A 27431-nucleotide genomic window follows, 5' to 3' on the forward strand; every position below is an offset into this window, starting at 1 on the left:
GAGTCTCTCTCTCTGTCTCTCTCTCTGCCCCCACTACCCACCTACTTATGGGCTCTCTCTGCCTCGCTAAAAAAAGAAAAAGAGAGAGAGAGATTAATGGACACTGGAAGGATGTCAGAAATTAATAAAATTATAACCTTATTCAGTGAGGGAAGAGATATGACAGAAGGAAGACTACTCAGCATGAAGACCCTTCACATAGTAGTCTGCCTTCTAAAACATGTAGATGTTTTCCTTTTTTTTAAAAGTTAGATTAGAAAAATAAGCAGCAAAATCTAAAACTGAAAAAATATGAATGCAAATAAATGTAAAACTTAATCTGTTAAGAGAGTCAATCAGATAAGAATCACTTTAAGTTGCTTTTTAAGAAAGTACTCACACTCAGAGTCAAGCATCCTGGGACAAAATAAACACATGACATTTTAACCTTCATTTGCTAGTTTAACTGGTAATAGTAACATTTGCATGACACTTTTGATATTATTTTCATGGATATTGAAATATAAGAATATATACATAAAGAGGAAAGGGGAAGATGTGTTAAAAAGAATTTTCTTAACCCTATATTATCATACTTGAATTGGAGAATCCAATAAGAAATAATGAATTTGAAAATTCATTTCTATTTCAAATTTCTGACAACCAGAAGACCCTGAAAGTAAAGACACTTCAATGGTATTGAACACTTCCAACTAGCATGAATAGTACAACTTGGAATCTAAACACTGTGATCCAATAAAAGGAATCAGAACTTCTTGGAAAGATGTACGGTTATGGGTGTTGTGTAGGGAGGTAGACAGTGAGCCTGGAATGTCATGTTGTGCTAAAAAGAAGAGAAATACTCAGACTAATGGGGATATAACAAAGCAATCAGGGGCCAGTTGCAAGACATTCACTAGCCAAATTTGGGATTATTTATGCTTCTAAGAATAATGATTACAATTGATTGCAACAAATTGAGTAAATAAAAATTCACAAATCCAGGCCAATACCATGCTTAAAAAGTCTTTAAAGCAATCACAGAAGGTCACTATTACATCAAGTCCTTTCTCCAAAAATTGAAAATAAATAGAAAAAAATAAAGATTTACCAGATCATATTAGGTGAAAGTTTAAACAGAGTTGATAAATTAGCACTCACCTTTATACAAGAATGACAGAAAGTGCAAAAAAAGATACAATTGATCTTAAAAATCACTATTTTGAAATAACTGATTTTATACAGGTATCATATATAGATTTTATAAACATAAGGTGAGAGGTTTTGGAGAATAGTATATATACACAAGTGCTAACATTAACAGCAAAGATAACTTGCCAATTCTAACAGTGTTTCCTTATTTGTGAGCAAACTGGCTGTTACCAATGATTCACATTTAGATAAATTGACTCCACTGGTGACAGGTTTCTCATTCGAAGCAGGAATGCACTTGGTTTGATGCAGTGCAAAGTTACAAGATATCACCTTAAAATATTTTTATCTTAATTATGTATATCTTTATTTTCACCTTAAAGTTGTGTTTTTGTAGAAATTTAAAATGCTTTTAGTCAACGGATACTAATTATGTTGTTTGAAATATATGAACATAAAAATCGTATTTCAGACTCTTGTCATAGATTGTTTCCAAAGCCCTCCATACCAGCAAAATCATGAAAATATTTTTAGATCTAAGGATAATCACCAGAAGTCTTTATAGTTCGCAATGTACATTGTCTTACTTTTTATGTATCTTTATTTTAAAATTAGGTATCCTATGGCTCAAAGGTGATATATATTAAAGATAAAAAATTGGAGAATACAGGTAAGCATAAAGGAGTTAAACAGCCCCTCTTCCCTCTATTATCTCTAAATTCAATTAGTTATAAATTTTTGTGCTTTCTGCCAGCCTTTATTCCTTTATTCTATAAACATTTATTCAGTATTCCAAGCATTTTGTGTGTGTGTGTGTGTATGTGTGTGTGTGTGTGTCTATACTTGATATTGGACTTTTGAAGTCACTTTTAATGTAGTTATAGTTATGCCCCTAGTTAGATTTGAATTCCTCTTTATGATTTGTTTGAATTATTATGTTTGCTAGATACACATAAGAGATCATGCATTTCATCATTTTTTGGCATATCTATCTATTGAGAGAAAAGCAAACTAAGTAACTTCTTACATCTTATAAATAACATAGGTATAACACAGTTAGGTTTCTATGTGTTGTAAAGTGAAATGACTTTGAAGATGAGTGCAAGCATTTTCCCCCCATTTTCTCTGAAATAGAGAGCTTCAGGAAGCCTCAGGAGTTATGGAGAAATCTTTGAGAAAGTTAGGAGAAGGATGGAAAGGAGCAGGCATTGAAGAGATCACAATTAATTTCTTGCCACAGATATTCTATGACTAGGACACATAGCATTTTAGTTCACCAAGTTTTAATATGGTGTTTTTAAGAAGTGATTCATTTGTCCCTCAGGTTATGTCTATCATCCACATACTATTTAACACAAATTCTGATTTACGAATAAAAATGAGCAATAGTTGAAAAAATGAGAAGAACTGGATTCATCATGGAAACTTCGGAATAAATGTACACATTATAATTTTAGGACTGTATCTTAATCATTGCTTTATACACAAGTGGGATACGTCAGTTTCCCTTCCTGACAGGTTGTTCGAAATGAGTCACCTTGTGACTTTCTATGATATCCAACTTTACATATAAATTCAATAATATCCCCTGTTCTAGAATAAAATTTTTTCTCATGTCTCCATCGCAACTGTATATTATGTTTTTCCATGATTTCTTCTGATACCACACATGCATCTGAAAGTACAAAAATGAACATAAAACATTAGGTAGCATTCAAATATTTGCCACAGAATTTCAGATTTTCAAGTAGAATATTCTACACTGACCTAGCACTTCATTCTCAAAAACTTTTCCAAACTAACTCACTGAAAATCCATCATGTAGACTTAAATCATTTTAAACAAAGGATGTAAAAATGAGGTATTGTGTTTAATGTGTAATAATTAGGTATTATAATCAAAGATACAAAATGTCAGCTATCACATGAAGAGCTTTTATTAAAGAATCTTTTGTTGCTGTTATTGCTTGAACAAGAATTTTCCCAACTTGATTTCCTCATATATTAATATTTGGTAGTCAAGAATTCAACAGAATTGTTGTTTGTTAATTCATGAAAATTCTATAAATAGGAAAACATCATATTCATTACATAAATTTTCCCAGGATCCATGAGAATATTAAAGTATTTACCTAAGCATTTTGGTGGTTCTGACCACTGTCCATTACTACATATTATAGTACGGTTTCCATGAAGTACATAGAAGGTCTGGCATTGGTACTCAACTGATGATCCCGGAGCATAAGCTTTTAATGGGAATGAGGTAAAGTCTCCATTGTCGATGGGTGGAGGGGGCCCACATTTTCCTTCAGGGCCTAATAAAACATTATCTGATTTGTTGGATGACCAAAGAAAAATACAGAAAAGCAATAAGAATATAGCACAGTCCTTAATATTAAAACATGTGATTTCTACAAACACAAAGGTTTCATTGAAGGAAATTTAATCACTTAAAAGGAGAGTTACATTTTTAAGCCCTTTCACCCCACATGAAAGCACCCATAAGATGTTAGCAAATATATCTGCTTTGCCTTATTTCAGTATTAAAAAATGCTTTTCTTAGAGAATATAAGCTGAACAGATGGATGGCTTAGATACCGAAATGTCATTATTTTTATATACAACATTTTGTAGTGTCTATTGGATCTCTAGTCATTTTTTTATTATGTTCAGTTACCCAACATATAGTACATCATTAGTCTTTGATGTAGTGTTCAACAATTCATTAGTTGCATATAACACCCAGTGCCCATCACAACACGTGCCCTCCTTGATACCCATCACTGGACTACCCCTTCCCCCAACCCCCTTCTTTCTGTAACTCTCAGTTTGATTCCCAGAGTCCAGAATCTCTCATGGTTTGTCTCCCTCTCTGATTTCTTCCCATTCAGTTTTACCTCCCTTCTCCTGTGGTCCTCTGCGCTATTCCTTATGTTCCACATATGTGTGAAACCTTATGACAATTGTCTTTCTCTACTTGACTTATTTCACTTAGCATAAGCCCCTCCATGTATCCATGTCAAAGCAAATGGTATGATCTCTAGTCATTTTCAATTGATTTTCATTTTTATTACAAAATAAATATCCTCCCCTTTAGTAAAATTCAAAGAATTGCAAATGTGTATAACATGAAAGGGAACTGCTGGCTTCCTGTTCTGACAAGATGAGGTAGAAACATTTCGTTTCTAACATAAAAAGAGATGCCCAGGCCCAGAAAGACAGAGGTATTTCTTACAGTACCTGAATTACTCCAGAGAAACACCAGAGAAGAAATCTAAGACCACCCTTTTCTCCACCTTGATCAAAAGAGGTCAGATGAAGAAATCAGAGAGGGAGACAAAACTATATCACATGATAATGTATGTGGAGGAAATACTAAAGAGCTTTATGTTAAAAATGTGGGGAGATGGAGGAGGAGTCAAGATGGCGGAGAAAGGGACGCCTGGGTGGCTCAGTGGGTTAAGCCGCTGCCTTCGGCTCAGGTCATGATCTCAGGGTCCTGGGATCGAGTCCCACATCGGGCTCTCTGCTCAGCAGGAAGCCTGCTTCCCTTCCCCTCTCTCTGCCTGCCTCTCTGCCTACTTGTGATCTCTGTCAAATAAATAAATAAAATCATAGAAAAAAAAAAAAGATGGTGGAGAACTAGCAGGCTGAGACTACTCAGGTAGCAGGAGATCAGCTAGATAGCTTATCTAAAGATTGCAAACACCTACAAATCCAATGGGAGATCGAAGAGAAGAAGAACAGTGACTCTAGAAACAGAAAATCAACCACTTTCTGAAAGGTAGGACTGGCGTAGAAGTGAATCCAAAGCGACAGGAAGATAGACCGCGGGGGGAGGGGCCGGCTCCCAGCAAGCGCAGAGCAACAGAGCACAAAATCAGGACTTTTAAAAGTCTGTCCCGCTGAGGGACATCGCTCCAGAGGCTTAACCGGGGTGAAGCCCAGGCGGGGTCAGCGCGGCCTCAGGTTTCCCGCAGGGTCGCAGAAGGATCGGGGGTGTCGCAGAGTGTCGCAGAGCTTACTGGTATTAGAACGGGGAAGCCGGCTACAGAGACAGAGCTGAGGAGTGACTCTCAGCTCGGGGTTACCTTGAACCGGTCGCAGGCTCGGTCAGCTCGGAGCGCGGCCGGAGGCAGGGTGACAGGAGTCATTGGGCGCTGTTCTCTGAGGGCGCACTGAGGAGTGGGGCCCCGGGCTCTCGGCTCCTCCGGGCCAGAGACTGGGAGGCCGCCATCTTCACTCCCGCCCTCCAGAACTCTACGGAAAGCGCTCAGGGAACAAAAGCTCCCGAAAGCAAACCCAGCAAACCCGAGCGGATTACTCAGCCCGGCCCCGGGTAAGGGCAATGCAACTCCGCCTGGGGCAAAGACGCTTGAGAATCACTACAACAGGCCCCTCCCCCAGAAGATCAACGAGAAACCCAGCCAGGACCAAGTTCACCTACCAAGGAGTGCAGTTTCAATGCCAAGGAGAGCGGCGGAATTCCACAGGAGGAGAAAGCAAAGCATGGAACTCATGGCTTTCTCCCCATGATTCTTTAGCCTTGCAGTTAATTTAATTTTTTTTTCTTTTTCAATTTTTTTTCTCTTCTTCTGCCAAATTTTTTTAACTGTTACCCTTTTCTTTTTTAAAATTTTTTTACTAGTTTATCTAATATATATATATTTTTTTCTTTATTCGTTTTCTTCTTTTTAATTGTTTCTTTTTTTTTTTCTTTCTGAACCTCTTTTTATCCACTTTCTCCCCCCTCACGATTTGGGATCTCTTCTGATTTGGTTAAGGCATATTTTCCTGGGGTTGTTGCCACCTTTTTAGTATTTTACTTGCTCCTTCATATACTCTTATCTGGACAAAATGACAAGGCGGAAAAATTCACCACAAAAAAAAAAAAGAACAAGAGGCAGTACCAAAGGCTAGGGACCTAATCAATACAGACATTGGTAATATGTCAGATCTAGAGTTCAGAATGACGATTCTCAAGGTTCTAGCCGGGCTCAAAAAAGGCATGGAAGATATTAGAGAAACCCTCTCAGGAGATATAAAAGCCCTTTCTGGAGAAATAAAAGAACTAAAATCTAACCAAGTTGAAATCAAAAAGCTATTAATGAGATGCAATCAAAAATGGAGGCTCTCACTGCTAGGATAAATGAGGCAGAAGAAAGAATTAGCGATATAGAAGACCAAATGACAGAGAATAAAGAAGCTGAGCAAAAGAGGGACAAACAGCTACTGGACCATGAGGGGAGAATTCGAGAGATAAGTGACACCATAAGATGAAATAACATTAGAATAATTGGGATTCCAGAAGAAGAGGAAACAGAGAGGGGAAGAGAAAGTATGTTGGAGAGAATTATTGGAGAGAATTTCCCCAATATGGCAAAGGGAACAAGCATCAAAATCCAGGAGGTTCAGAGAACCCCCCTCAAAATCAATAAGAATAGGTCCACACCCCGTCACCTAATAGTCAAATTTACAAGTCTTAGTGACAAAGAAAAGATCCTGAAAGCAGCCCGGGAAAAGAAGTCTGTAACATACAATGGTAAAAATATTAGATTGGCAGCAGACTTATCCACAGAGACCTGGCAGGCCAGAAAGAGCTGGCATGATATATTCAGAGTACTAAACGAGAAAAACATGCAGCCAAGAATACTATATCCAGCTAGGCTATCATTGAAAATAGAAGGAGAGATGAAAAGCTTCCAGGACAGACAAAAACTGAAAGAATTTGCAAATACCAAACCAGCTCTACAGGAAATATTGAAAGGGGTCCTCTAAGCAAAGAGAGACCCTAAAAGTAGTAGATCAGAAAGAAACAGAGACAATATACAATAACAGTCACCTTACAGGCAATACAATGGCACTAAATTCATATCTCTCAATACTTACCCTGAATGTTAATGGGCTAAATGCCCCAATCAAAAGACACCGGGTATCAGAATGGATAAAAAACCAAAACCCATCTATATGTTGCCTACAAGAAACTCATTTTAAACCCGGAGACACCTCCAGATTTAAAGTGATGGGGTGGAAAAGAATTTACCATGCTAATGGACATCAGAAGAAAGCTGGGGTGGCAATCCTTATATCAGATCAATTAGATCTTAAGCCAAAGACTATAATAAGAGATGAGGAAGGACACTATATCATACTCAAAGGACCTGTCCAACAAGAAGATCTAACAATTTTAAATATCTATGCCCCTAACGTGGGAGCAGCCATCTATATAAACCACTTAATAACAAAATCAAACAAACACATCAACAATAATACAATAATAGTCGGGGACTTTAACACTCCCCTCACTGAAATGGACAAATCATCCAAGCAAAAGATCAACAAGAAAATAAAGGCCTTAAATGACACACTGGACCAGATGAACATCACAGATATATTCAGAACATTTCATCCCAAAGCAGCAGAATACACATTCTTCTCTAATGCACATGGAACATTCTCCAGAATAGATCACATTCTTGGTCCTAAATCAGGTCTCAACCGGTATCAAAAGATTAGGATCATTCCCTGCATATTTTCAGACCACAATGCTCTGAAGCTAGAACTCAATCACTAGAGGAAAGAACCCAAATACATGGAGACTAAACAGCATCCTTCTAAAGAATGAATGGGTCAACCAGGAAATTAAAGAAGAATTGAAAAAATTCATGGAAACAAATGATAATGAAAACACAACGGTTCAAAATCTGTGGGACACAACAAAGGCAGTCCTGAGAGAAAATATATAGCAGTACAAGCCTTTCTCAAGAAACAAGAAAGGTCTCAGGTACACAACCTAACCCTACACCTAAAGGAGCTGGAGAAAGAACAAGAAAGAAACCCTAAACCCAGCAGGAGAAGAGAAATCATAAAGATCAGGGCAGAAATCAATGAAATAGAAACAAACAAACAAACAAACAAAAAAAAACAATAGAACAAATCAACGAAACTAGGAGCTGGTTCTTTGAAAGAATTAATAAGATTGATAAACCCCTGGCCAGACTTATCAAAAAGAAAAGAGAAAGGGCCCAAATAAATAAAATCATGACTGAAAGAGGAGAGATCACAACTAACACCAAAGAAATACAGACAATTATAAAAACATACAATGAGCAACTCTATGCCAACAAATTTGACAATCTGGAAGAAATGGATGCATTCCTAGAGACATATAAACTACCACAACTGAACCAGGAAGAAATAGAAAGCCTGAACAGACCCATAACCAGTAAGGAGATTGAAACAGTCATCAAAAATCTCCAAACAAACAAAAGCCCAGGGCCAGGCGGCTTCCTGGGGGGAATTCTACCAAACATTTAAAGAAGAACTAATTCCTATTCTCCTGAAACTGTTCCAAAAAATAGAAATGGAAGGAAAACTTCCAAACTCATTTTATGAGGCCAGCATCACCTTGATCCCAAAACCAGACAAGGATCCCATGAAAAAAGAGAACTACAGACCAATATCCTTGATGAACACAGATGCAAAAATTCTCACCAAAATACTTGCCAATAGGATTCAACAGTACATTAAAAGGATTATTCACCACGACCAAGTGGGATTAATTCCAGGGTTGCAAGTGTGGTTCAACATCCGCAAATCAATCAATGTGATACAACACATTAATAAAAGAAAGAACAAGAACCATATGATACTCTCCATAGATGCTGAAAAAGCATTTGACAAAGTACAGCATCCCTTCCTGATCCAAAACTCTTCAAAGTGTAGGGATAGAGGGCACATACCTCAATATTATCAAAGCCATCTATGAAAAACCCCCCGCAAATATCATTCTCAATGGAGAAAAACTGAAAGTTTTTCTGCTAAGGTCAGGAACATGGCAGGGATGTCCAGTATCACCACTGCTATTCAACATAGTACTAGAAGTCCTAGCCTCAGCAATCAGACAACAAAAGGAAATTAAAGGCATCCAAATCGGCAAAGAAGTCAAACTATCACTCTTCACAGATGATATGATACTATATGCGTAAAACCCAAAAGACTCCACTCCAAAACTGCTAGAACTTGTACAGGAATTCAGTAAAGTGTCAGGATATAAAATCAATGCACAGAAATCAGTTGCATTTCTCTACACCAACAAGACAGAAGAAAGAGAAATTAAGGAGTCAATCCCATTTACAATTGCACCCAAAACTATAAGATACCTAGGAATAAACCTAACCAAAGAGGCTAAGAATCTGTACTCAGAAAACTATAAAGTACTCATGAAAGAAATTGAGGAAGACACAAAGAAATGGAAAATTGTTCCATGCTCCTGGATTGGAAGAATAAATATTGTGAAAATGTCTACGCTACCTAAAGCAATCTACACATTTAATGCAAGCCCTATCAAAATCCCACCCATTTTTTTCAAAGAAATGGAACAAATAATCCTAAAATTTATATGGAACCAGAAAAGACCTCGAATAGCCAAAGGAATATTAAAAAAGAAAGCCAAAGTTGGTGGCATCACAATTCTGGACTTCAAGTTCTATTACAAAGCTGTCATCATCAAGACAGTATGGTACTGGCACAAAAACAGACATATAGATCAATGGAATGGAATAGAGAGCCCAGAAATAGACCCTCAACTCTGTTGTCAACTAATCTTCGACAAAGCAGGAAAGAATGTTCAATGGAAAAATGACAGCCTCTTCAATAAATGGTGTTGGGAAAATTGGACAGCCACATGCAGAAAAATGAAATTGGACCATTTCCTTACACCACACATGAAAATAGACTCAAAATGGATGAAGGACCTCAGTGTGAGAAAGGAATCCATCAAAATCCTTGAGGAGAACACAGGCAGCAACCTCTTTGACCTCAGCCGCAGCAACTTCTTCCTAGGAACATTGCCAAAGGAAGGGAAGCAAGGGCAAAAATGAACTTTTGGGATTTCATCAAGATAAAAAGCTTTTGCACTGCAAAGGAAACAGTTAACAAAACCAAAAGACAACTGACAGAATGGGAGGAGATATTTGCAAACGACATATCAGATAAAGGGCTAGTGTCCAAAATCTATAAAGAACTTAGCAAACTCAACACCCAAAGAACAAATAATCCAATCAAGAAATGGGCAGAGGACATGAACAGACATTTCTGCAAAGAAGACATCCAAATGGCCAACAGACACATGAAAAAGTGCTCCACATCACTCGGCATCAGGGAAATACAAATCAAAACCACCATGAGATATCACCTCACACCAGTCAGAATGGCTAAAATTAACAAGTCAGGAAATGACAGATGCTGGCGAGGATGCGGAGAAAGGGGAACCCTCCTATACTGTTGGTGGGAATGCAAGCTGGTGCAACCACTCTGGAAAACAACATGGAGGTTCCTCAAAATGTTGAAAATAGAACTACCCTATGACCCAGCAATTGAACTACTGGGTATTTACCCTAAAAATACAAACGTAGTGATCCGAAGGGGCACGTGCACCCGAATGTTTATAGCAGCAATGTCTACAATAGCCAAACTATGGAAAGAACCTAGATGTCCATCAACAGACGAATGGATAAAGAAGATGTGGTATATATACACAATGGAATACTATGCAGCCATCACAAGAAATGAAATCTTGCCATTTGTGATGATGTGGATGGAACTAGAGGGTATCATGCTTAGCGAAATAAGTCAATCAGAGAAAGACAACTATCATATGATCTCCCTGATATGAGGGAGAGGAGATGCAACATGGGGGGTTAAGCGGGTAGGAGAAGAGAAAATGAAACAAGATGGGATCGGGAGGGAGCAAACCATAAGTGACTCTTAATCTCACAAAACAAACTGAGCGTTGCTGGGGTGGGGGGAGGGAGAGGGTGGTGGGGTTATGGACATTGGGGAAGGTATGTGCTATGGTGAGTGCTGTGAAGTGTGTAAACCTGGCGATTCACAGACCTGTATCCCTGGGGATAAAAATATATTATATGTTATAAAAAATAAAATAAAATAAATTATTTAAAAAAAATATATGTGCGGAGAGTAAATAGACCTAAATGGAAGCAAGTTTCCCATATTTCACTTGATGTGGTAAAATGTCAATACCGGTGGCAGTGATAAGCTATATGTGTGCATCTTCATACCTACAGCAACACTAATAAAACTGTACAAAGAGAAACATTCAAAAACAATATAGAAATATAAAATTATTTTTAAATGTTCCAAAAATCCACAGAGAAGGCAAGAAAACAGGAATGAGAAACAGAAGAATCACACCCAAAACAAAAAATAAAATTGTTGTTACAGCCCCTAATCTATCAATAATTACTTTAAGTATAAATGGTTTAAATACTTCATTTAAAGGCTGAAAATGGCAGGATGACATAAAAACAAGACCCAACTATAAGGCATCTATAAGAAACTCTTCAAAAATGAAAACATAGGTGGGTTCAAAGTAAAAGATTAGAAAATATATATGCCAGCCAAAAGCTGATTTGAAATACTACAAGGGGCCAATATAAAAGCACCTTTGTTGGGTCCCTCTCTACTTCCAGAACTCTAAATACTAGGTACTTCCATGACCAAATACTTGGACTTTTTTTTCTGTATTCACTAATCCCCTGGATAAACTCAGCTAGTAAGCTACCTTGAAATATAATCCACATGCTGAAGAAGCCCAAATTTATATCACCTTCTATAATCACACCCCAACTGCCTATTCCATGTCTCAAAGCAGAATATCATAGAGCTGTCAAACGTACTTAATGTAGCTTTAATACATTTGTTCCTCAAGAAATAACTGAGTGTCTTCATGTTTGAGACAGGGAATTCTCCGTGATTCCAATTTTTCTTTTAATCTGGCCAAATCTTTCATGAAACAAATATACTACATTACAGTTCAGCCTGCCCCCCCAAAATTGAATTTAAGTACCATCATTTTATTTGTATTTTTAAAAATATTCCATAGAAGAGAAATGGCAGCTGATGGTGATGGTGGTTCAGACAAGACCGAGGACCAGAAAAGGAATGTGACCTCCCCAAAGTCACAGAGTAATATTTGGTAGAGCAGGACAAGAACCCAAGCCTGTAGCTGAAGAGACCAGAGGTCTTTCTGTTACACTCTTGGGAAGTGGACAATCTTTGCAAATCATCTTGTGGGGAAAATGCCTAAAGTCAAAAGAAGCCAGAAATCTCCTCCAGATGGTTGGGAATTGATGGAGCCAACACTGGATGAATTAGATCAGAGGATAAGAGAAGCTGCCAGAACCTCATGAGGGAAAGAGGAAAGTGCAATCTCCGTGGTCTATCTTCAGGATCCACCACCAGAAAACCTACTATATTTTTGTCCTCTTTTAGAAGGGAAACCCATAAGCAGAGAACAATATGAATATTGTATTAAAGAAGGCTATGTGGATAAAAACCTGATTCCTAATGGAAAAAGCAGAGGTATGAGAATTTATGCTGCCTGTGCTTCATTCAGACATGGGACACCAATTCTGGGGACAAACTGCAATTACTGGGTCCCCAAAAGCCAGCTGGAAGTGGGCCAGATCGACGCAAGTACACAATGTGCTGCCCGGGCCACTCCTGCTCTGTATGAGGGCCTGAAGCTTGAACCCTCTTGACCCTGAACTTTGGACTTGCCAGGTTTCTGCCTCTTGCACCATCCCTCTCCTGGAAGCCCAGCTCTTCTCCCAGAGTGGTGCTCCCAGCCTGAGTTGGAGCATAGTCTCTACAGGTAAAGGCCTTCGTGCTTATCAGCTGTGATTTGTAGAAATAAAACTTTTAACTTTAAAAAAAATCCCAAAGTACCACTTCACGTCATATTTATGGCAACATATTTTATCTTCAATAAGTTCTCTAAAACTTGAGGGGATATGAGATAATCTTCCTTCACACTGAGGTGGTTCTGTCCAGGTTCCATTTAAACATATCACTTTGGGGTCTCCAGGGTGGCTCAGTTGGTTAAGCATCTGACTGTTGATTTCAGCTACAAAAACAGATGCTTTTTTTTTTAATAACACCTAACTTATCATAGAAAAAATACTATGAAACACAGCAGACTGCCTATCAAGCAGCAAAATCTAAGTGGGTAGCTTAGATTTTCAACCAGCCCTAACAAACAAGGTAGAGCTTGTCCTTTCCACATCAGCAGAGGCTGACTGCTTATGCTATTCTTATGTCCACAGTTGCAGCAATAAATTATCTCTCCTCTCCCATGTTATCAGCGGAAGCCAAGTGCATAGTTGGAAATGTACCTTGCTTGGTGCTCCCAGCCCAGGGAGATGTCAGCAAAGACAAGTGATAGGACTTTTACTTCTGTCCAGCACTAATAATGCATTGCCTCCTTTACCTGCAAGAGTTTTATCTGTGAAGGACTGATCAACTAGAAGGTTTAAATAAAATCCTAATTCTCATTACTTTGTATCCCAATGGTCCAGGATACAACTGGAAATTACTTATCAGACCAAGATTCAGGAAAATCTCAAAAGAGAAAAGAAAATGAATATATGCTAACTCCAAGGTCATTCAGATTGAGGAACTCTTTGATATCAAATTTAAAGAACCAAATAAGAGTTATACGTTGAAAAATATGTAAGATAACATCTAAAAAATCCTTACTGGAAGGAGCTCAGTAATAAGTTAGAGATAATGGAAGAATGAATCATTGATGTTGATGATAGAGGAATAGAAATTATCTAATCTAAAAATAGAATGAAAATGTACAAAATTAACAGACTGCAGGAACTTGTGGGAAAATAAGTAAGACTGGCATTCTGTAAAAGGGAAAGGATGTAGAGCTTAAAAAAATACTTAAATAAATGTAATCAAGAATTTCCCCAAATGTATGTAACATATAAATATACTTATTTAGGAAACTGTGCAAGGTCTACTCCATGTTGAGACACATCATTATCAAATTGCTGAAAATTAAAGAAAAAGAAAAAAAATCCTAAATGGAGCTGGAGAAAAATAATGCAGAACCAATAGGCAAACAATGATTCAAATGTATCCAAAACTAATGAAGGACAAGTGACCCAAGATTTTAAAAGTGGTGGAATAAAAGAACTCTCAACTTCAAATTCTATATCCTTTAGGAATGTAGGAAAATAAGATAGTCTCAGACAAAGGAAAACTGAGAGAATTTGTTGCCAGCATAATTACCCTAAAGAATGACTGAAGGAGAAATCTCTAAGCAGGAAAGAAAATATAACAAAAGAGAGAATGGGAGGAGGGCAAGATGGCAGAGGAGTAGGGGATCCTATTTCAACATGTCCCCTGAATTGAGCTGTATATCTACCAGACCACTCTGTACACTCATGACATCAGCCCAAGATGTAAGAAGATATATCTGATCTCTACAAACAGAATATCTCTAGCAGTTGTTCTCAAGGTATGAAGCGGGAAGCTGGGATTCTGGGGGCAGATATCGGAAGATAAATGGAAGGGGGAGGGAGCCGCTATAAGTGCTGGCACCAGGAAGGTGAAATAACACAGAAGTGCAAAAGCCTCTCTCACTGGGGACTAGGCACAGAGTCACAGACCAGTAACAGCAGGGAAAGGACTTTAGGGCAGCCCCCCAGACTAAAATCTGGAGCTACAGGGGCACGTGTATGAACTGACAGTTTTAGAAGCACAAAGCCAGAGATGTGCCCAGCACTGGAAGCAAGGGATGGGACTGCTGCTGTGGGGCACACAACCCAGGATGCTGTGGTTTTTAGCAGCACAGACAGAAACGGAGTCAGTATGGCCTGGAGAACTCAGTGAAGACAGAGTGCAATCTCTCTGTTCTGAGACAAAGGTTTGGATATGGTCACTTCTGCTCTGACTCCTGGAAGAGACACAGAAACCCACCAGGGAAAGCTGCCAGAGAACAAAAGACCCCCAAAACTGGTTTTCACTGAGCCCATCCCCCTCCACAGGGAGCAGGGCAACTCTGTCCAAAAAGGGTTGCCTGGGTAGCAGTGCAGGTGGCCCCTCCCCCAGAAGACAGGCTGAAGGAACAAGAGGCCAACAACCCTAAGGTCCTTATAAAACAGGTGCATCTTGCTGGGTTGTGGTCAATAATTTGGGTTCTGTACATTCCCTCAACCACCCGTCAACAGAAAGACTAAGAGGAACCCCCAACACAGGAAAAACTCAGACTGTGACCTCTGCTGCAGAACTAATGGATATGGATATAAGCAAGATGTCAGAAATAGACTTCAGGGTAACAGTTATGCCGACAATAGCAAGGTTGGAGAAAACCATTAATGGCAACATAGATTCTCTAAGGGCTGAAATGAGATCTGATCTGGCGGAACTTAAAAATGCTATCAATGAGATCCAATCTAATCCAAATATTCTAACAGCTAGGGTAAACGAGGCAGAAAAATGAATTAGTGATCTAAAAGGCAAAGTGATAGAAAAGAAGGAACAGGAGGAGGTATGGAACAAACAGCTTAGAATCCATGAAAACAGAATTAGAGAAATAAATGATGCTATGAAACATTCCAATGTCAGAAGTATTAGGATCCCTGAGCAGGTGGAGAGAGAGAACACTAGAAAGTATATTTGAGCAAATTCTACCTGAGAACTTCCCTAATCTGGGGAATGAAACAAGCATTCCTGTCCTAGAGCAGAGTGAACCCCTCCCAAGATCAAGGAATCAATCAATACCCAGGCATGTAATAGTAAAACTCATGAATCCTAAAACCAAGGAAAACATCTTAAGGGCAGTTAGAAGGAAGATATTCCTTACATACAGAGGGAGGAACATCAGAATAACATCAGAGCTATCCACAGAGACCTGGCAAACCAGAAAGAGCTGGCAAGACATATTCAGGGTACTAAATAAGAAGAAAATGTAGCCAAGAGTACTTTATCTGGCAAGGCTGTCATTTAGAATAGATAGGGCAATAAAGAGTTTCCAAATCCAGCAAAAACTGAAAGAATATGTGACCTCTAAGCCGGCCCTGCAAGAAATAGTAAGCGCACATGGTACTTTCTCCAGAAAGGTTCAACCAATACCAAAACACTGAGATTATTCCCTGTATATTTGTAGACCACAATGCTTTGAAACTGGAACTCAATTATAAGAAAAATTTGGAAGAAATTCAAATACTTGGAAGCTAAAGACTGTCCTGCTCAAGAACATTTGGGTCAACCAGGAAATCAGAGAAGAACAATTCATGGAAACCAATGAGAATGAAAACACATTGGTCCAAAACCTATGGGATACAGCAAAGTTGGTCCTAAGGAAGAAATACATAGCTATCCAAGCCTCACTCAAAAACACTGAAAAATCCAGAATACACCAGCTTTATTTACATCTTAAAGAACTGGAAAATCAACAAATTAAGCTAACCCTTGCACTAAAAGGGAAATAATTAAGATTAGAACAGAGAGCAATGAAATAGAAACTAGAAATACAGTAGAACACATCAACAAAACTAGAACCTGGTTCTATGAAAGAATTAATAAGATCAGTAAACCACTGGTCAGACTTATCCAAAAGAAAAGAGAAAGGACCCAAATTAATAAAATTAGAGATCATAACTAACACCAAGGAAATAGAAACAATTATTAGGAATTATTGCCAACAACTATATACCAATAAATTAAGCAACCTGGAAGAAATGGATGCCTTCCTAGAAACCTATAAACTACCAAGACTGAATCAGGAAGAAACTGACATCCTGAATAGACCAATAACTAGTAACGAGATTGAAGCAGTGATCAAAAACCTCCCAGTACCTGATGGATTTCCCTGGGGAATTCTACCAAACATTCAAAGAAGAAATAATACTTATTCTCCTGAAGCTGTTTCAAAAAATAGAAACAGAAGGAAAACTTCTAGACTCTTTCTATGAGGCCAGCATTACCTTGAATCAAAAACCAGACAAAGACCCATCAGAAAGGAGAATTTCAGGCCAATATTCCCTGATGAATATGGATGCCAAGATTCTCAACAAGATCCTAGCCAATAGAATCCAATAGTACATTAAAAGGATTATCCACCGCAACCCGGTGGGATTTATCCCTGGGATGCAAGGGTGGTTCATTGTTTGCAAATCAATAAATGTGATAGAACATATTAATAAAAGAAAAGACAAGAACCACATGGTCCTCTCAATTGATGCAGGAAAACCATTTGACAAAATACATTATCCTTTCCTGATTAAAATTATTCAAAATATAGGGATAGAGGGAACATTCCTCAATTTCAAAAAATCTATCTATGAAACACTTACAGTGAATAACATTATCAATGGAGGAAAGCTGAAAGCCTTTCCCTTAAGATCAGAAACATGACAAGGATGGCACTCTCACCACTATTGTTCAACGTAGTACTAGAAGTCCTAGCAACAACAATCAAACAACAAAAAGAAATAAAATGTATTCAAATTGGCAAAGAAGTCAATCTCTCTCTCTTCACAGACGACATGATACTTTATGTGGAAAACCCAAATGACTCCACCCTCAAATTACTAGAACTCATACAGCAGTTCAGCAATACAAAATCCATGGACAGAAATCAGTTGCTTTCTTATACACGAACAATGAAACTGTGGAAGGAGAAATTAGATAATCGATTCCATTTACAATAGCACAAAAAACCATAAGATACCTTGGAATAAACCTAACCAAAGAGGTAAAGATCTATACTTTAGGAACTACAGAACACTTATAAAAGAAATTGAGGAAGACACAAAAAGATGGGAAAAATATTCCATGCTCATGGATCAGAAGAATAAACATTGTTAAAATGTCTATACTGCCTTATACTTTCAATGCCATCCCGATCAAAATACCACCAGCATTTTTCAAAGCGCTGGAACAAACAATTCTAAAATTTGTATGGAACCAGAAGATACCCCGAATCACCAAGGAAATGTTGAAAAAGAAAAACAAAGCTGGGGCATCACGTTGCCTGATTTCAAACTATATTACAAATCTGTAATCACCAAGACAGCATAGTACTGGCACAAAAACAGACACATAGATCAATGGAACAAATAGAGAGCCCAGACATGGACCTTCAACTCTATGGTCAAATAATCTCTGACAAAGCAGGAAAAAATATCCAGTGGAAAAAAGACAGTCTCTTCAATTAATGGTGCTGGGAAAACTGGACAGCTATGTATAGAAGAATGAAACTCGACTGTTCTCTTACACCATACACAAAGATAAACTCTAAATGGATGAAAGACCATTTCATTCATGAGACAGGAATCCATCAAAATCCTAGAGGAGAAAATAGGCAGTAACCTCTTCAACATAGGCCACAACAACTTCTTTCAAGACTTGTCTCCAAAGGCAAGGGAAACAAAAGCAAAAATGAACTTTTGGAACTTCATCAAGATCAAAAGTTTCTGCACAGCAAAGGAAACAGTCAACAAAACAAAGAGGCAAACTACAGAATGGGAAAAGATATTTGCTACAGATATGACACTACAGATAAAGGACTGATATCCAAGATCTATAAAGAACTTTTCAAACTCAACACCCAAATATAAATAATCAAGTCAAAAAATGGGCAGAGGACATGAACAGACACTTCTCAAAAGAAGACATACAAATGGCTAGCAGGACACATGAAAATATGTTCATCATCATTAGCCATCAAGAAAATTCAAATCAAAACCACATTAAGATATCACCTTACAAATAGCATGGAGGACAAGGGGAGATGGAGAGGAGAAGGGAGTTGAGGGAAAATTGGAAGGGGAGGTGAACCATGAGAGGACTATGGACTCTGAAAAACAATCTGCGGGTTTGAAGGGGTGGGGGGTGGGAGGTTGGGGAATCCAGGTGGTGGGTATTGGAGAGGGCACGGATTGCATGGAGCACTGGGTGTGGTGCAAAAATAATGAATACTGTTACGGTGAAAAATAAAAAAATTTAAAAAAAAGATATCGCCTTACACTAGTTAGAATGGCAAAGATTGACACGGCAAGAAACAACAAATGTTGGAGGCTGTGGAGAAGGGGAACCCTCTTACATTGTCAGTGGAAATGAAAGTTGGTGCAGCCACTTTGAAAAACAGTGTGGAGGTTCCTCAAAAAATTAAAAATGGAGTTACCTTATTACCCAGCAATTGTGCTAATGGTATTTACTCCAAAGATACAGATGTAGTAAAAAGAAGGGCCATATGCTCCCTAGTGTTCAGAGCAGCAATGTCCACAATAGCCAAACTGTGGAAAGAGCAGAGATGCCCACCAACAGAAGAATGAATAAAGATGTGGTCCATATATGCAATGGAAGATTACTCAACCATCAGAAAGGATGAATATCCAGCTTTTGCATCAACATGGATGGGACTGGAGGAGAATATGTTGAATGACATAAGTCAAGCAGAGACATCAATTGTCATATGGTTTCACCTATTTGTGGGACATAAGAAATAGCATGGAGGACATTAGGATAAGGAAGAGAAAAATGAAGGGGGGTACATCGGAGGGGGAGATAAACCATGAGAGACTATGGACTCCAGAAACAAACTGAGGATTTAGAGGGGAGGGGGTTGGGGGGATGGGTAAGCTTGTGATGGGTATTAAGGAGGGCACGTATTGCATGGAGCACTGGGTGTTACACACAAACAATGATCATGGAACACTACATCAAAACTAATGATGTACTGTGGTGGTGATTAACATAACATAATAAAAAGAGAGAGAATCAATGGACTTGAAGTTAGGTCAAAAGAGAAGCAGTAAGAAAAAAGAATGAAGAATAATAACTACTGTTCAAATTAATAGGTGAAGCTGTCCCAAATTTGATAAAAGATATTATCTACACATCCAAGAATCTCAACAAAGTCCAAGGAGAAAAACTCAGACTCAGAGGTCTATGCTGAGATACATTAGAATCAAAGTATCAAATCAAATCCAACAATAAGAGATAATCTTGAAAGTAGCAAAGAAGAAGCATTGCATCGCATATACAAAGTCCTAATTACGGTGAGTCAATTTCACCTTAGAAACCATGGAAGCCAGGAAGCAGGTATAAGAAATATTCAAAAGGGGGAAAAAAACTATCGAGCAACAATTTTTTTTTTTTTTAAAGATCACAAGTGGGCAGAGAGGCAGAGAGAGAGGGAAGCAGGCTTGCCGCTGAGCAGAGAGCCTGATGTGGGGCTCGATCCCAGGAACCTGGGATCATGACCTGAGCCGAAGGCAGAGGCAGTAATTGCAAATTTAAGGTGTGATATGTAATCCCTGGAGAAACCACTAAAATAAATCACTAAAGATAGAAAGGCATTAATGGGCGGCGGCACCTGGGTGGCTCAGTGGGTTAAAGCCTCTGCCTTCAGCTCAGGTCATGATCCCGGGGTCCTGATGATCGAGCCCCCATCAGGCTCTCTGCTCTGTGGGAGCCTGCTTCCTCCTCTCTCTCTCTCTCTGCCTGTCTGTCTGCCTATTTCTGATTTCTTCAAATTAATAAATAAAATCTAAAAGAGAAAAAAAGGCATTAATGGGCAACTGAGGACAAAAGAAATAAGAAACATACAGAAAATAAATTAAAATCGCAAGTGGTAAGAACTTTGTTATCAGTAATTATTTTAAAATGAATTAAACTCTCCAATTAAAAAGCAAGGAAAGGAAATGGGAATCGTATATTGCTGTCTACAAGAGACTTGCTTCTTTTTTCCCCAACTTTATTGAGATATAATTGACAAATAACATTGCATAAGTTTAAGGCATTAAGATTCTTCTTGACTTTTTTGTTTTCCATCTATTTAAAAGTATACTTGATATGCTGTAATATTCAGCCTGTACCAGACAATTCAATTCTCTATTTTTCTACATTGCATATAATATAAACTGCAACTCCAGAAAAAAATGCTTCTTTTTTCCATTTTATTTTACCCCAGAACATGCCACATCTAGATGATGGTAACATTCTTCCTACTGGCCTCCCTCCCTTCTTCTCTTCTTGGTCACTCCAGATTCATTTTCAAATAGCATCCATAATGATCTTGTTTTAAACTCATTTTGTGTCATTTGCCTGATGAAAATCTCCCAGAGGTTTCTAACTGCACATAGACTAAAATCCAAAATATGTGTTATGGCCTATAAACTTCTAAATTAATTAATTCAACACTCTGCTTCATCATGAGCCAACCACATAGACCTCCTCATTTTGTTTTCAATGGGTCCAAACCTTTTGATGCCTTCAGTCAATGAATCTAACTCCTCTCCAGTGCCATCCTTAAGCTTGGAGAAGATTCAAAAACTATCTCATGTAAAAATATGCCCTTCCTCCACTCACTTTATTAATATTATCTTTTATGATGTGCATGATTCATTATCTTTAAGTTTCTATTTTCCTTTTTTGTAAAATTATTGTTAGTTTTACTGTCAGTTTTCCACTTGACATTATAGTCCTGTGAATAAAGAAGACACTGACTCTTGTAGAGCACTGATCTCCCATCGGTTTGGTCCTGCTTGGCATATACAAGTTCACAATAAGACTGATTAGATGAATTAATAATTAGGGGGAAAATATGAAAGGCTAAATAGACACTGTTCCCTTGGAGGCTTTGACTATGCTTTAGGAATCTTATTATTCCTTACTCACATCCAGTAACTTCTTTGTTTCCATTAAAAGTATGAGAAACTCCAGCTCAACTTCAGTTCCAATAGATTCCTGTTTTTGATGTAATTTTTTTTATGAAGGAATTTTCCATGTTCTAAATTATATCCTGGAAACCTGGATTTCAGAAGTATAAAGTTCTAACAATGTGGAATTTATCAATATGTTTGTGCTAGTCTTTAAGTGAGATCAATTTAGCACTTGCCAAAAAAGATAAGTGCCAAGTAGCTATGTTCCCTGGCAACAAGATCATGCAGCATGTGGTATTTTAACTATTACACTATGTAAAATATTTAATTTATCCTCATGCTGTGTCAACTGATTTTGCATAATTCATCATAAGCATCAAGTTTGTGTTACTAAACATGCAAGGATCTGTTCAAAGATTTTCATTTGTGTTCTTGACTACCTGTTTTCTAAATATTACCAATATTTAACTCATGTAAGTAGACAAAAGGTTTCCTAGTGATTATCCAGAGACTTTCGTATCTACTCAGGATATAATTGGAAGCCTAAATCTAAAGGGGGGACAATCACAACTGCAATGTTGCATATCTTTCATGCTGCTACATCTTTATAAAATAAAAAAGATTTTTTTTTATTTTTATATTTTATTTTTTATTTTATTTTTATTATATTTTATTATTTAATTTTTTTATTTTTATAAAAATACAGGATCCCAAAGGACTGTATTTTACTTACCTAGCTGATTGCATTTAGGAGGAAAAGACCAGCCACGTTCTGTCACTTGGATACTCTTCTGATTATATGGGAAGCCTGTAACCCCTTATTACAGACAATTTGTACAGTGTCACCTTCCTGGTGTATCCGTCCTGAAGATGCCGAATGACCATTTTCCACCCAAGGAAAAAAAGCACTGCCCTAAAAATCCAAAAGATGGTGAATATAATCTTGTAATGAAAGAATATTACATTTGCAAGCTTCAAAAGAGAAATCAAGAACAAAAAATTCATTCTTAAAAATTAGTTCTTGCAAGTTTAAAAGAAAAAAATATGTAACATCATCAATCGCCATGTGCATATATAAAACTTCTTACATTTGCAAAATTCCTCTAGATATTAGAAAAGTTCATTTTTATTTTTCATTTGATCGTCTAAATTGATTCCTGGAGAAGGAGATGATTTTTCTCTCCTTTGCCTTTGTTACTTTTCTCTTTCATGACACTGCCTTCTTCATGTCTGCTTTTTCTCTGTATTCATTGAGAGGGTGAGAGCAGATATAATTTTAAAAAACAAAGATGTAATCAGTAAAAACCACAAAATTAAGGAAAGTAGCTTAAAAATGCTTCTTGAATATTCGAAGGAACAGCGCATTTTGAATCTGTTATTACACATACAGATAAACTTTTTTTTATTTTTTATTTTTTTATCTGAGAGAGGGTGTGTGAGCACACAAGTGGGGGAGCAGCAGGCAAAGGCACCAAAAGAAGCAGGCTTCCTGTTGAGTAAGGAGCCCCATGCAGGGCTCAATCCCAGGACCCTGGGACCATGACCAGAGGTGAAGGCAGATGCTTAACCAAATGAGCCACCCAGGTGCCCCACAAATAAACTCTCTTGAGAAAATCTACATTCATACAATTACCAAATGAGTGTGTTTAAATTAAATTATAGCAGTTAATGTATTAACTATTAATATTTAAAATGAAAGATGAGATATTCCACAAAAGTTTGTACTTGTTTTTTTTTTTCTGATTTGATTTCCACAACCAGCTTCTTATAAATGAGGAATGACTATTTTGCCTTTGCTGGCTTCTCCAGCCCCCAACTCTAAAAGACAGTCTAAACTCTGTGAGCCCCCCACCCCAGCATCGCCCTCAGCCCCATCTCCCCCACTAAATGCACTGAATAATTCATAGAGATAGTGACAGGTATTTACTCACTGATACACTTTGGTGTTGGTGACCATCCCTCCTCTGTGCAGATTATTTGAGTCCAGAGTGATTGTGAAGGAGACGCAAAACTGCGATCACAGGAATAGTAGAAATATTTTCCTACAGCAACTGGGAAGCTGTATTTATATCTGTCTTCATCATACATGTTTCCATGTTTTATTTCTGGAAAATCACAACTTCCTCCTTAAAAAAATAGTATCATACATGAATAATTATATTTTATTTTAATAATATTGATGAATTTATTATTCTATTTAAATTAATTGTTCCATTTACGTTTGTGATTCAAGAACTGGGACAATCTATAACTAAGAGTACAAAGCTATTTGAGGCATTTGTGATGTTTAAGTTCTTCAGAAGTGTATCCAAGATTAAAATGTAAACACTGAAGAAAGAATAAAAATGGTTCTATCCGGTAGACTACCTCGGATTTAAGAATTTTACTTGGGGGATGATCAGGCTAATGATAATTCTCTGTTCACTCCTGTGTCTCTTCTTCCTTGTGTCTTCTGCAGAGTCTCCCCTCAACAAACCTGGCTCTTTTTTGTCCCCTCTTCTCCTACTCTAGGCAACACATTACATAGGATATATGAACATATACACATATGAACTATAAACTGTAAAACGGGTGGCTTAAGTTATCAGGAATTAATTCTTGTAATTCTAGAGGCTAGAAATCAGAGATCAGGTGTCAGCAGGAATGGTTTCTTCTGTGCATCTTTCTTGGCTTGTAGATGACCTCTTCTCCTCGGTCTTCCCATCATCTTCCCTTTATGCATCTGTGTCCTAAATTCCTCCTCTTATAGGGACACCAGTTTTATTGGGTTAGGATCCACTCTAATGACCTTGTTGCAATTTAATTTCCTCTCTAAAACCCTATTTCTGATACAGTCGCACTCTTGGGTCCTGGGAGTTAGGATTTCAGCATTTGAATTTTGCAGGAACACAATTCAAACCATGCCAATAAACATGCAAAGATGTTTTTCTGTATACAAAACAGTGTGCTTCCACTGAGCTAGTTCATTTCTCCCTTTGAGAAACATTGGTTGGCAAACCAGACTTATAGGGCATTCATCTCAAAGGCTACTTTCAGAAAGAATTGACTGAGGAAGGTAGTTTTAAACTAGATGAGATGTTTTGTTGTCTTTTTTTTATTGTTGCTAGTAAAGGGAATTGTTCTGGATATGGTCCTTAAGAGCATATAAACTCTGTGTACAGCAAATTACTAAAATGAATTTTAGTAAATTCAGGAGTAACGCATTGTGATTTATATTTCTATTCAAAAATGGTGCAATGGAGTATCCTAAGCACTTAAGAATTTCATTTATAATAATTTGGAAATGAGTGTTTTTTATTTTAAAAGAAAGAGCCTTAAAAAGATATTATAATGAAGAATTTATAAAGACATTAAGGAAGAAAAAATGCAATCTTTATAAATAAAAATCTTAAAGATTTTACATATGCAGTGAAAGGCTATTAGAACTAGTACAAAACATTGCTTCTAAAGTTAAAATCTACCAATTATATTTATTATGTCTTGAGATATAACTTTAATATACAAGGACTGAATTCAGAAATATAATCTAGAAAATATATTACTCAAAAGGTGAAAACAAATTAGTAAATAATGTGCTACATTTAATTCTCTGAAATTAGTTATGTACTCAATATTACCAGTGGACTCAGCAATGTAAATTAAAATTTATTGTTTTTGATGCTAATTTTACTGAAAATTAAATTGATCATAATTGTTTTTAACAGCTTTAGTTTTTTAAAGATTTGTTTATTATTTAGAGTGCAAGCAGAGGGAGGGGGTGGGGGAGAGGGAGAGAAGCAGACTCTGCACTGATCCCAGAGCCAGACATGGGGCTTGATCCCACAACCCTGAGACCATGACCTGAGCTGAAACCAAGAGTCAGAATGGAGAAAGCAGTTCACCAAATAAAACATAAATTTCTTTATTTAACTAAACTACTAGCTTAGGACAAATACATATTCTGTCCTATAAAGATAGATGTTTTTATATTTATATTTTAAGTAGTTCTTGTTAAGTGATAAGTATATAAAGGTATACTTAAAAAATTATGTATCTACATATTATGAATAATAACACAGACATTTAAACTTATTCAAATCCACAATATTTTTAAAGATTTTTTATATTTATTTTGAAAGAGAGGGAGTGAGAGAGAGCATGAGCAGGGGGAGGGGGAGAGGCAGATTCCCCCACTGAGCAGGGAGTCCAATGTGGGGACTCAATCCCCGGACCCTGGATCATGACCTGAGTTAAAGCAGTTGCTTAAACCAATTGAGCCATCTAGGTGCCCTCACACAATCCAAAATATTTTAGAATGACTTTATCTCAACCAAAAAGCATCCTCTTTGCATTAACAGAAATTACTATTAACTGCTGATCATTACTATTAATTCAGATTTTTAAGTGACTTTCAATAGTTAAAAATATGACAGATATTACACTTCTCCTAAATGTAAGAAGTTTTGACATATGAATTCATAAAACTATCACCATAACAAGATTATGTGATATCCATTTCTTGCATTAAAAATAAGAAACCTCCATATATGTTGAGGTCAGAATATCACTTTTCTTCTGACATATTTCCAAAGTTGTGTGAGCATACTCACACATCTCCATAATCAACATTGAGTGTCCCTTTTCCTGTCACATTTAGGAAATAGAAAACAGAATTTATTTTATTTTCCTGTTAGATAAACACGAGATAATTTTCCTATAAAGTTGTGCTCTATAATGATGCCACAATACAGACTATTTTTACTAGTAAATTCATTAAAAAATATAGACACATGAAAGTAGATATGATATGAAGTTACGTTTAAGAAAGAAGGTTAAGTGTTCAGATCTGTTTTCAACTTACCTTGTCCATGAGCACAGGAAACCCACAAGATGAGAATAACACTGACTAGTAACAGCATGTTCGTTATTCCAATGCTATATTAATATAAATATTCCAGTTGTGCTGTTTGGAGTTGCAAATCTGGTTCATTAGCAGTTATCAAGTGTGATCCTGACTTTAAATACACTATCATGAAGTTCGTTAATTGTGATTGCTCAGTAAATATCAAAGTTCAAAGAAGTTTGCAAAGTCCCTCAGTTCTATTGGTTAATTGTTTCACAATGATGTCGTGAATTCACTTCCAGATGCACACTGTACAACATTCTTTACCGACAATAATAGACTGGCTCCAAAAGTGATGTAAAACACGAAACTTTGAGTTAAACATAGATTGGAAAATCAATATGGCTCTGTTCTCAACCGGTGAGTGAATTATATGCAAATACTGAGTCCCGGTCATGTATTTTTCTCTTATCTTTATTTACCTTCATTACTTTCATTACTTAGGGGTCTATGAAAATCAATGTGTATATTTGGACCCCATGCCATTATCTGTATTTCTTATGCTTAGGGAAACACTTTTTACTCTTAAACTCACATTAGGTTATGCTACTAAGTAAGAGCTTCAGCATATTCTTGGCACTTAAACATTTTTTAACTAATGTGCTTTAAGTCACCTTTTATTTAGGGTACAATATGTTCAGATGCATGTAATGATTTCCCTTTTCATGTAGCAATATAGCTCAAATGTCCTCACAGCTGTCCTTTCACTGATTATTAATTGCATTAATTCTTTATTTTTTAGATATATATTACATGTGTAGAGCCAATTATATTGTCATCTTCTAAAATACAATTATTTAATATAAGAGAATTGTTTTCAAGCAGATAATGAATATGGAAAATACAATATTATTATAAGGGAGGAGAAAATAAATCAGTCATCAATGTCATAGAGTTAATGCATGAAATTTATTTACTTCCTTACTATAACTA

The 27431-nt window shown here is 37.1% G+C and overlaps 1 protein-coding gene across 1 annotated transcript; it reads right to left on the reverse strand.

The window, feature by feature from the left end:
• Positions 1-891: 891 nt before the first annotated feature.
• On the reverse strand, positions 892-26610 carry LOC125085916 (complement factor H-related protein 2-like). Its single transcript, XM_047704844.1, is given in 6 exon segments — positions 892-2806; positions 3263-3445; positions 22350-22413; positions 22416-22524; positions 23544-23580; positions 26457-26610. Coding segments are annotated over 6 exon segments (648 nt in total). The 5' UTR covers positions 26515-26610; the 3' UTR covers positions 892-2609.
• Positions 26611-27431: the final 821 nt, after the last annotated feature.

The sequence above is a fragment of the Lutra lutra genome, chromosome 15 (genome assembly GCF_902655055.1).
Source record: "Lutra lutra chromosome 15, mLutLut1.2, whole genome shotgun sequence".
NCBI classification, from domain to species: Eukaryota; Metazoa; Chordata; class Mammalia; order Carnivora; family Mustelidae; genus Lutra; species Lutra lutra.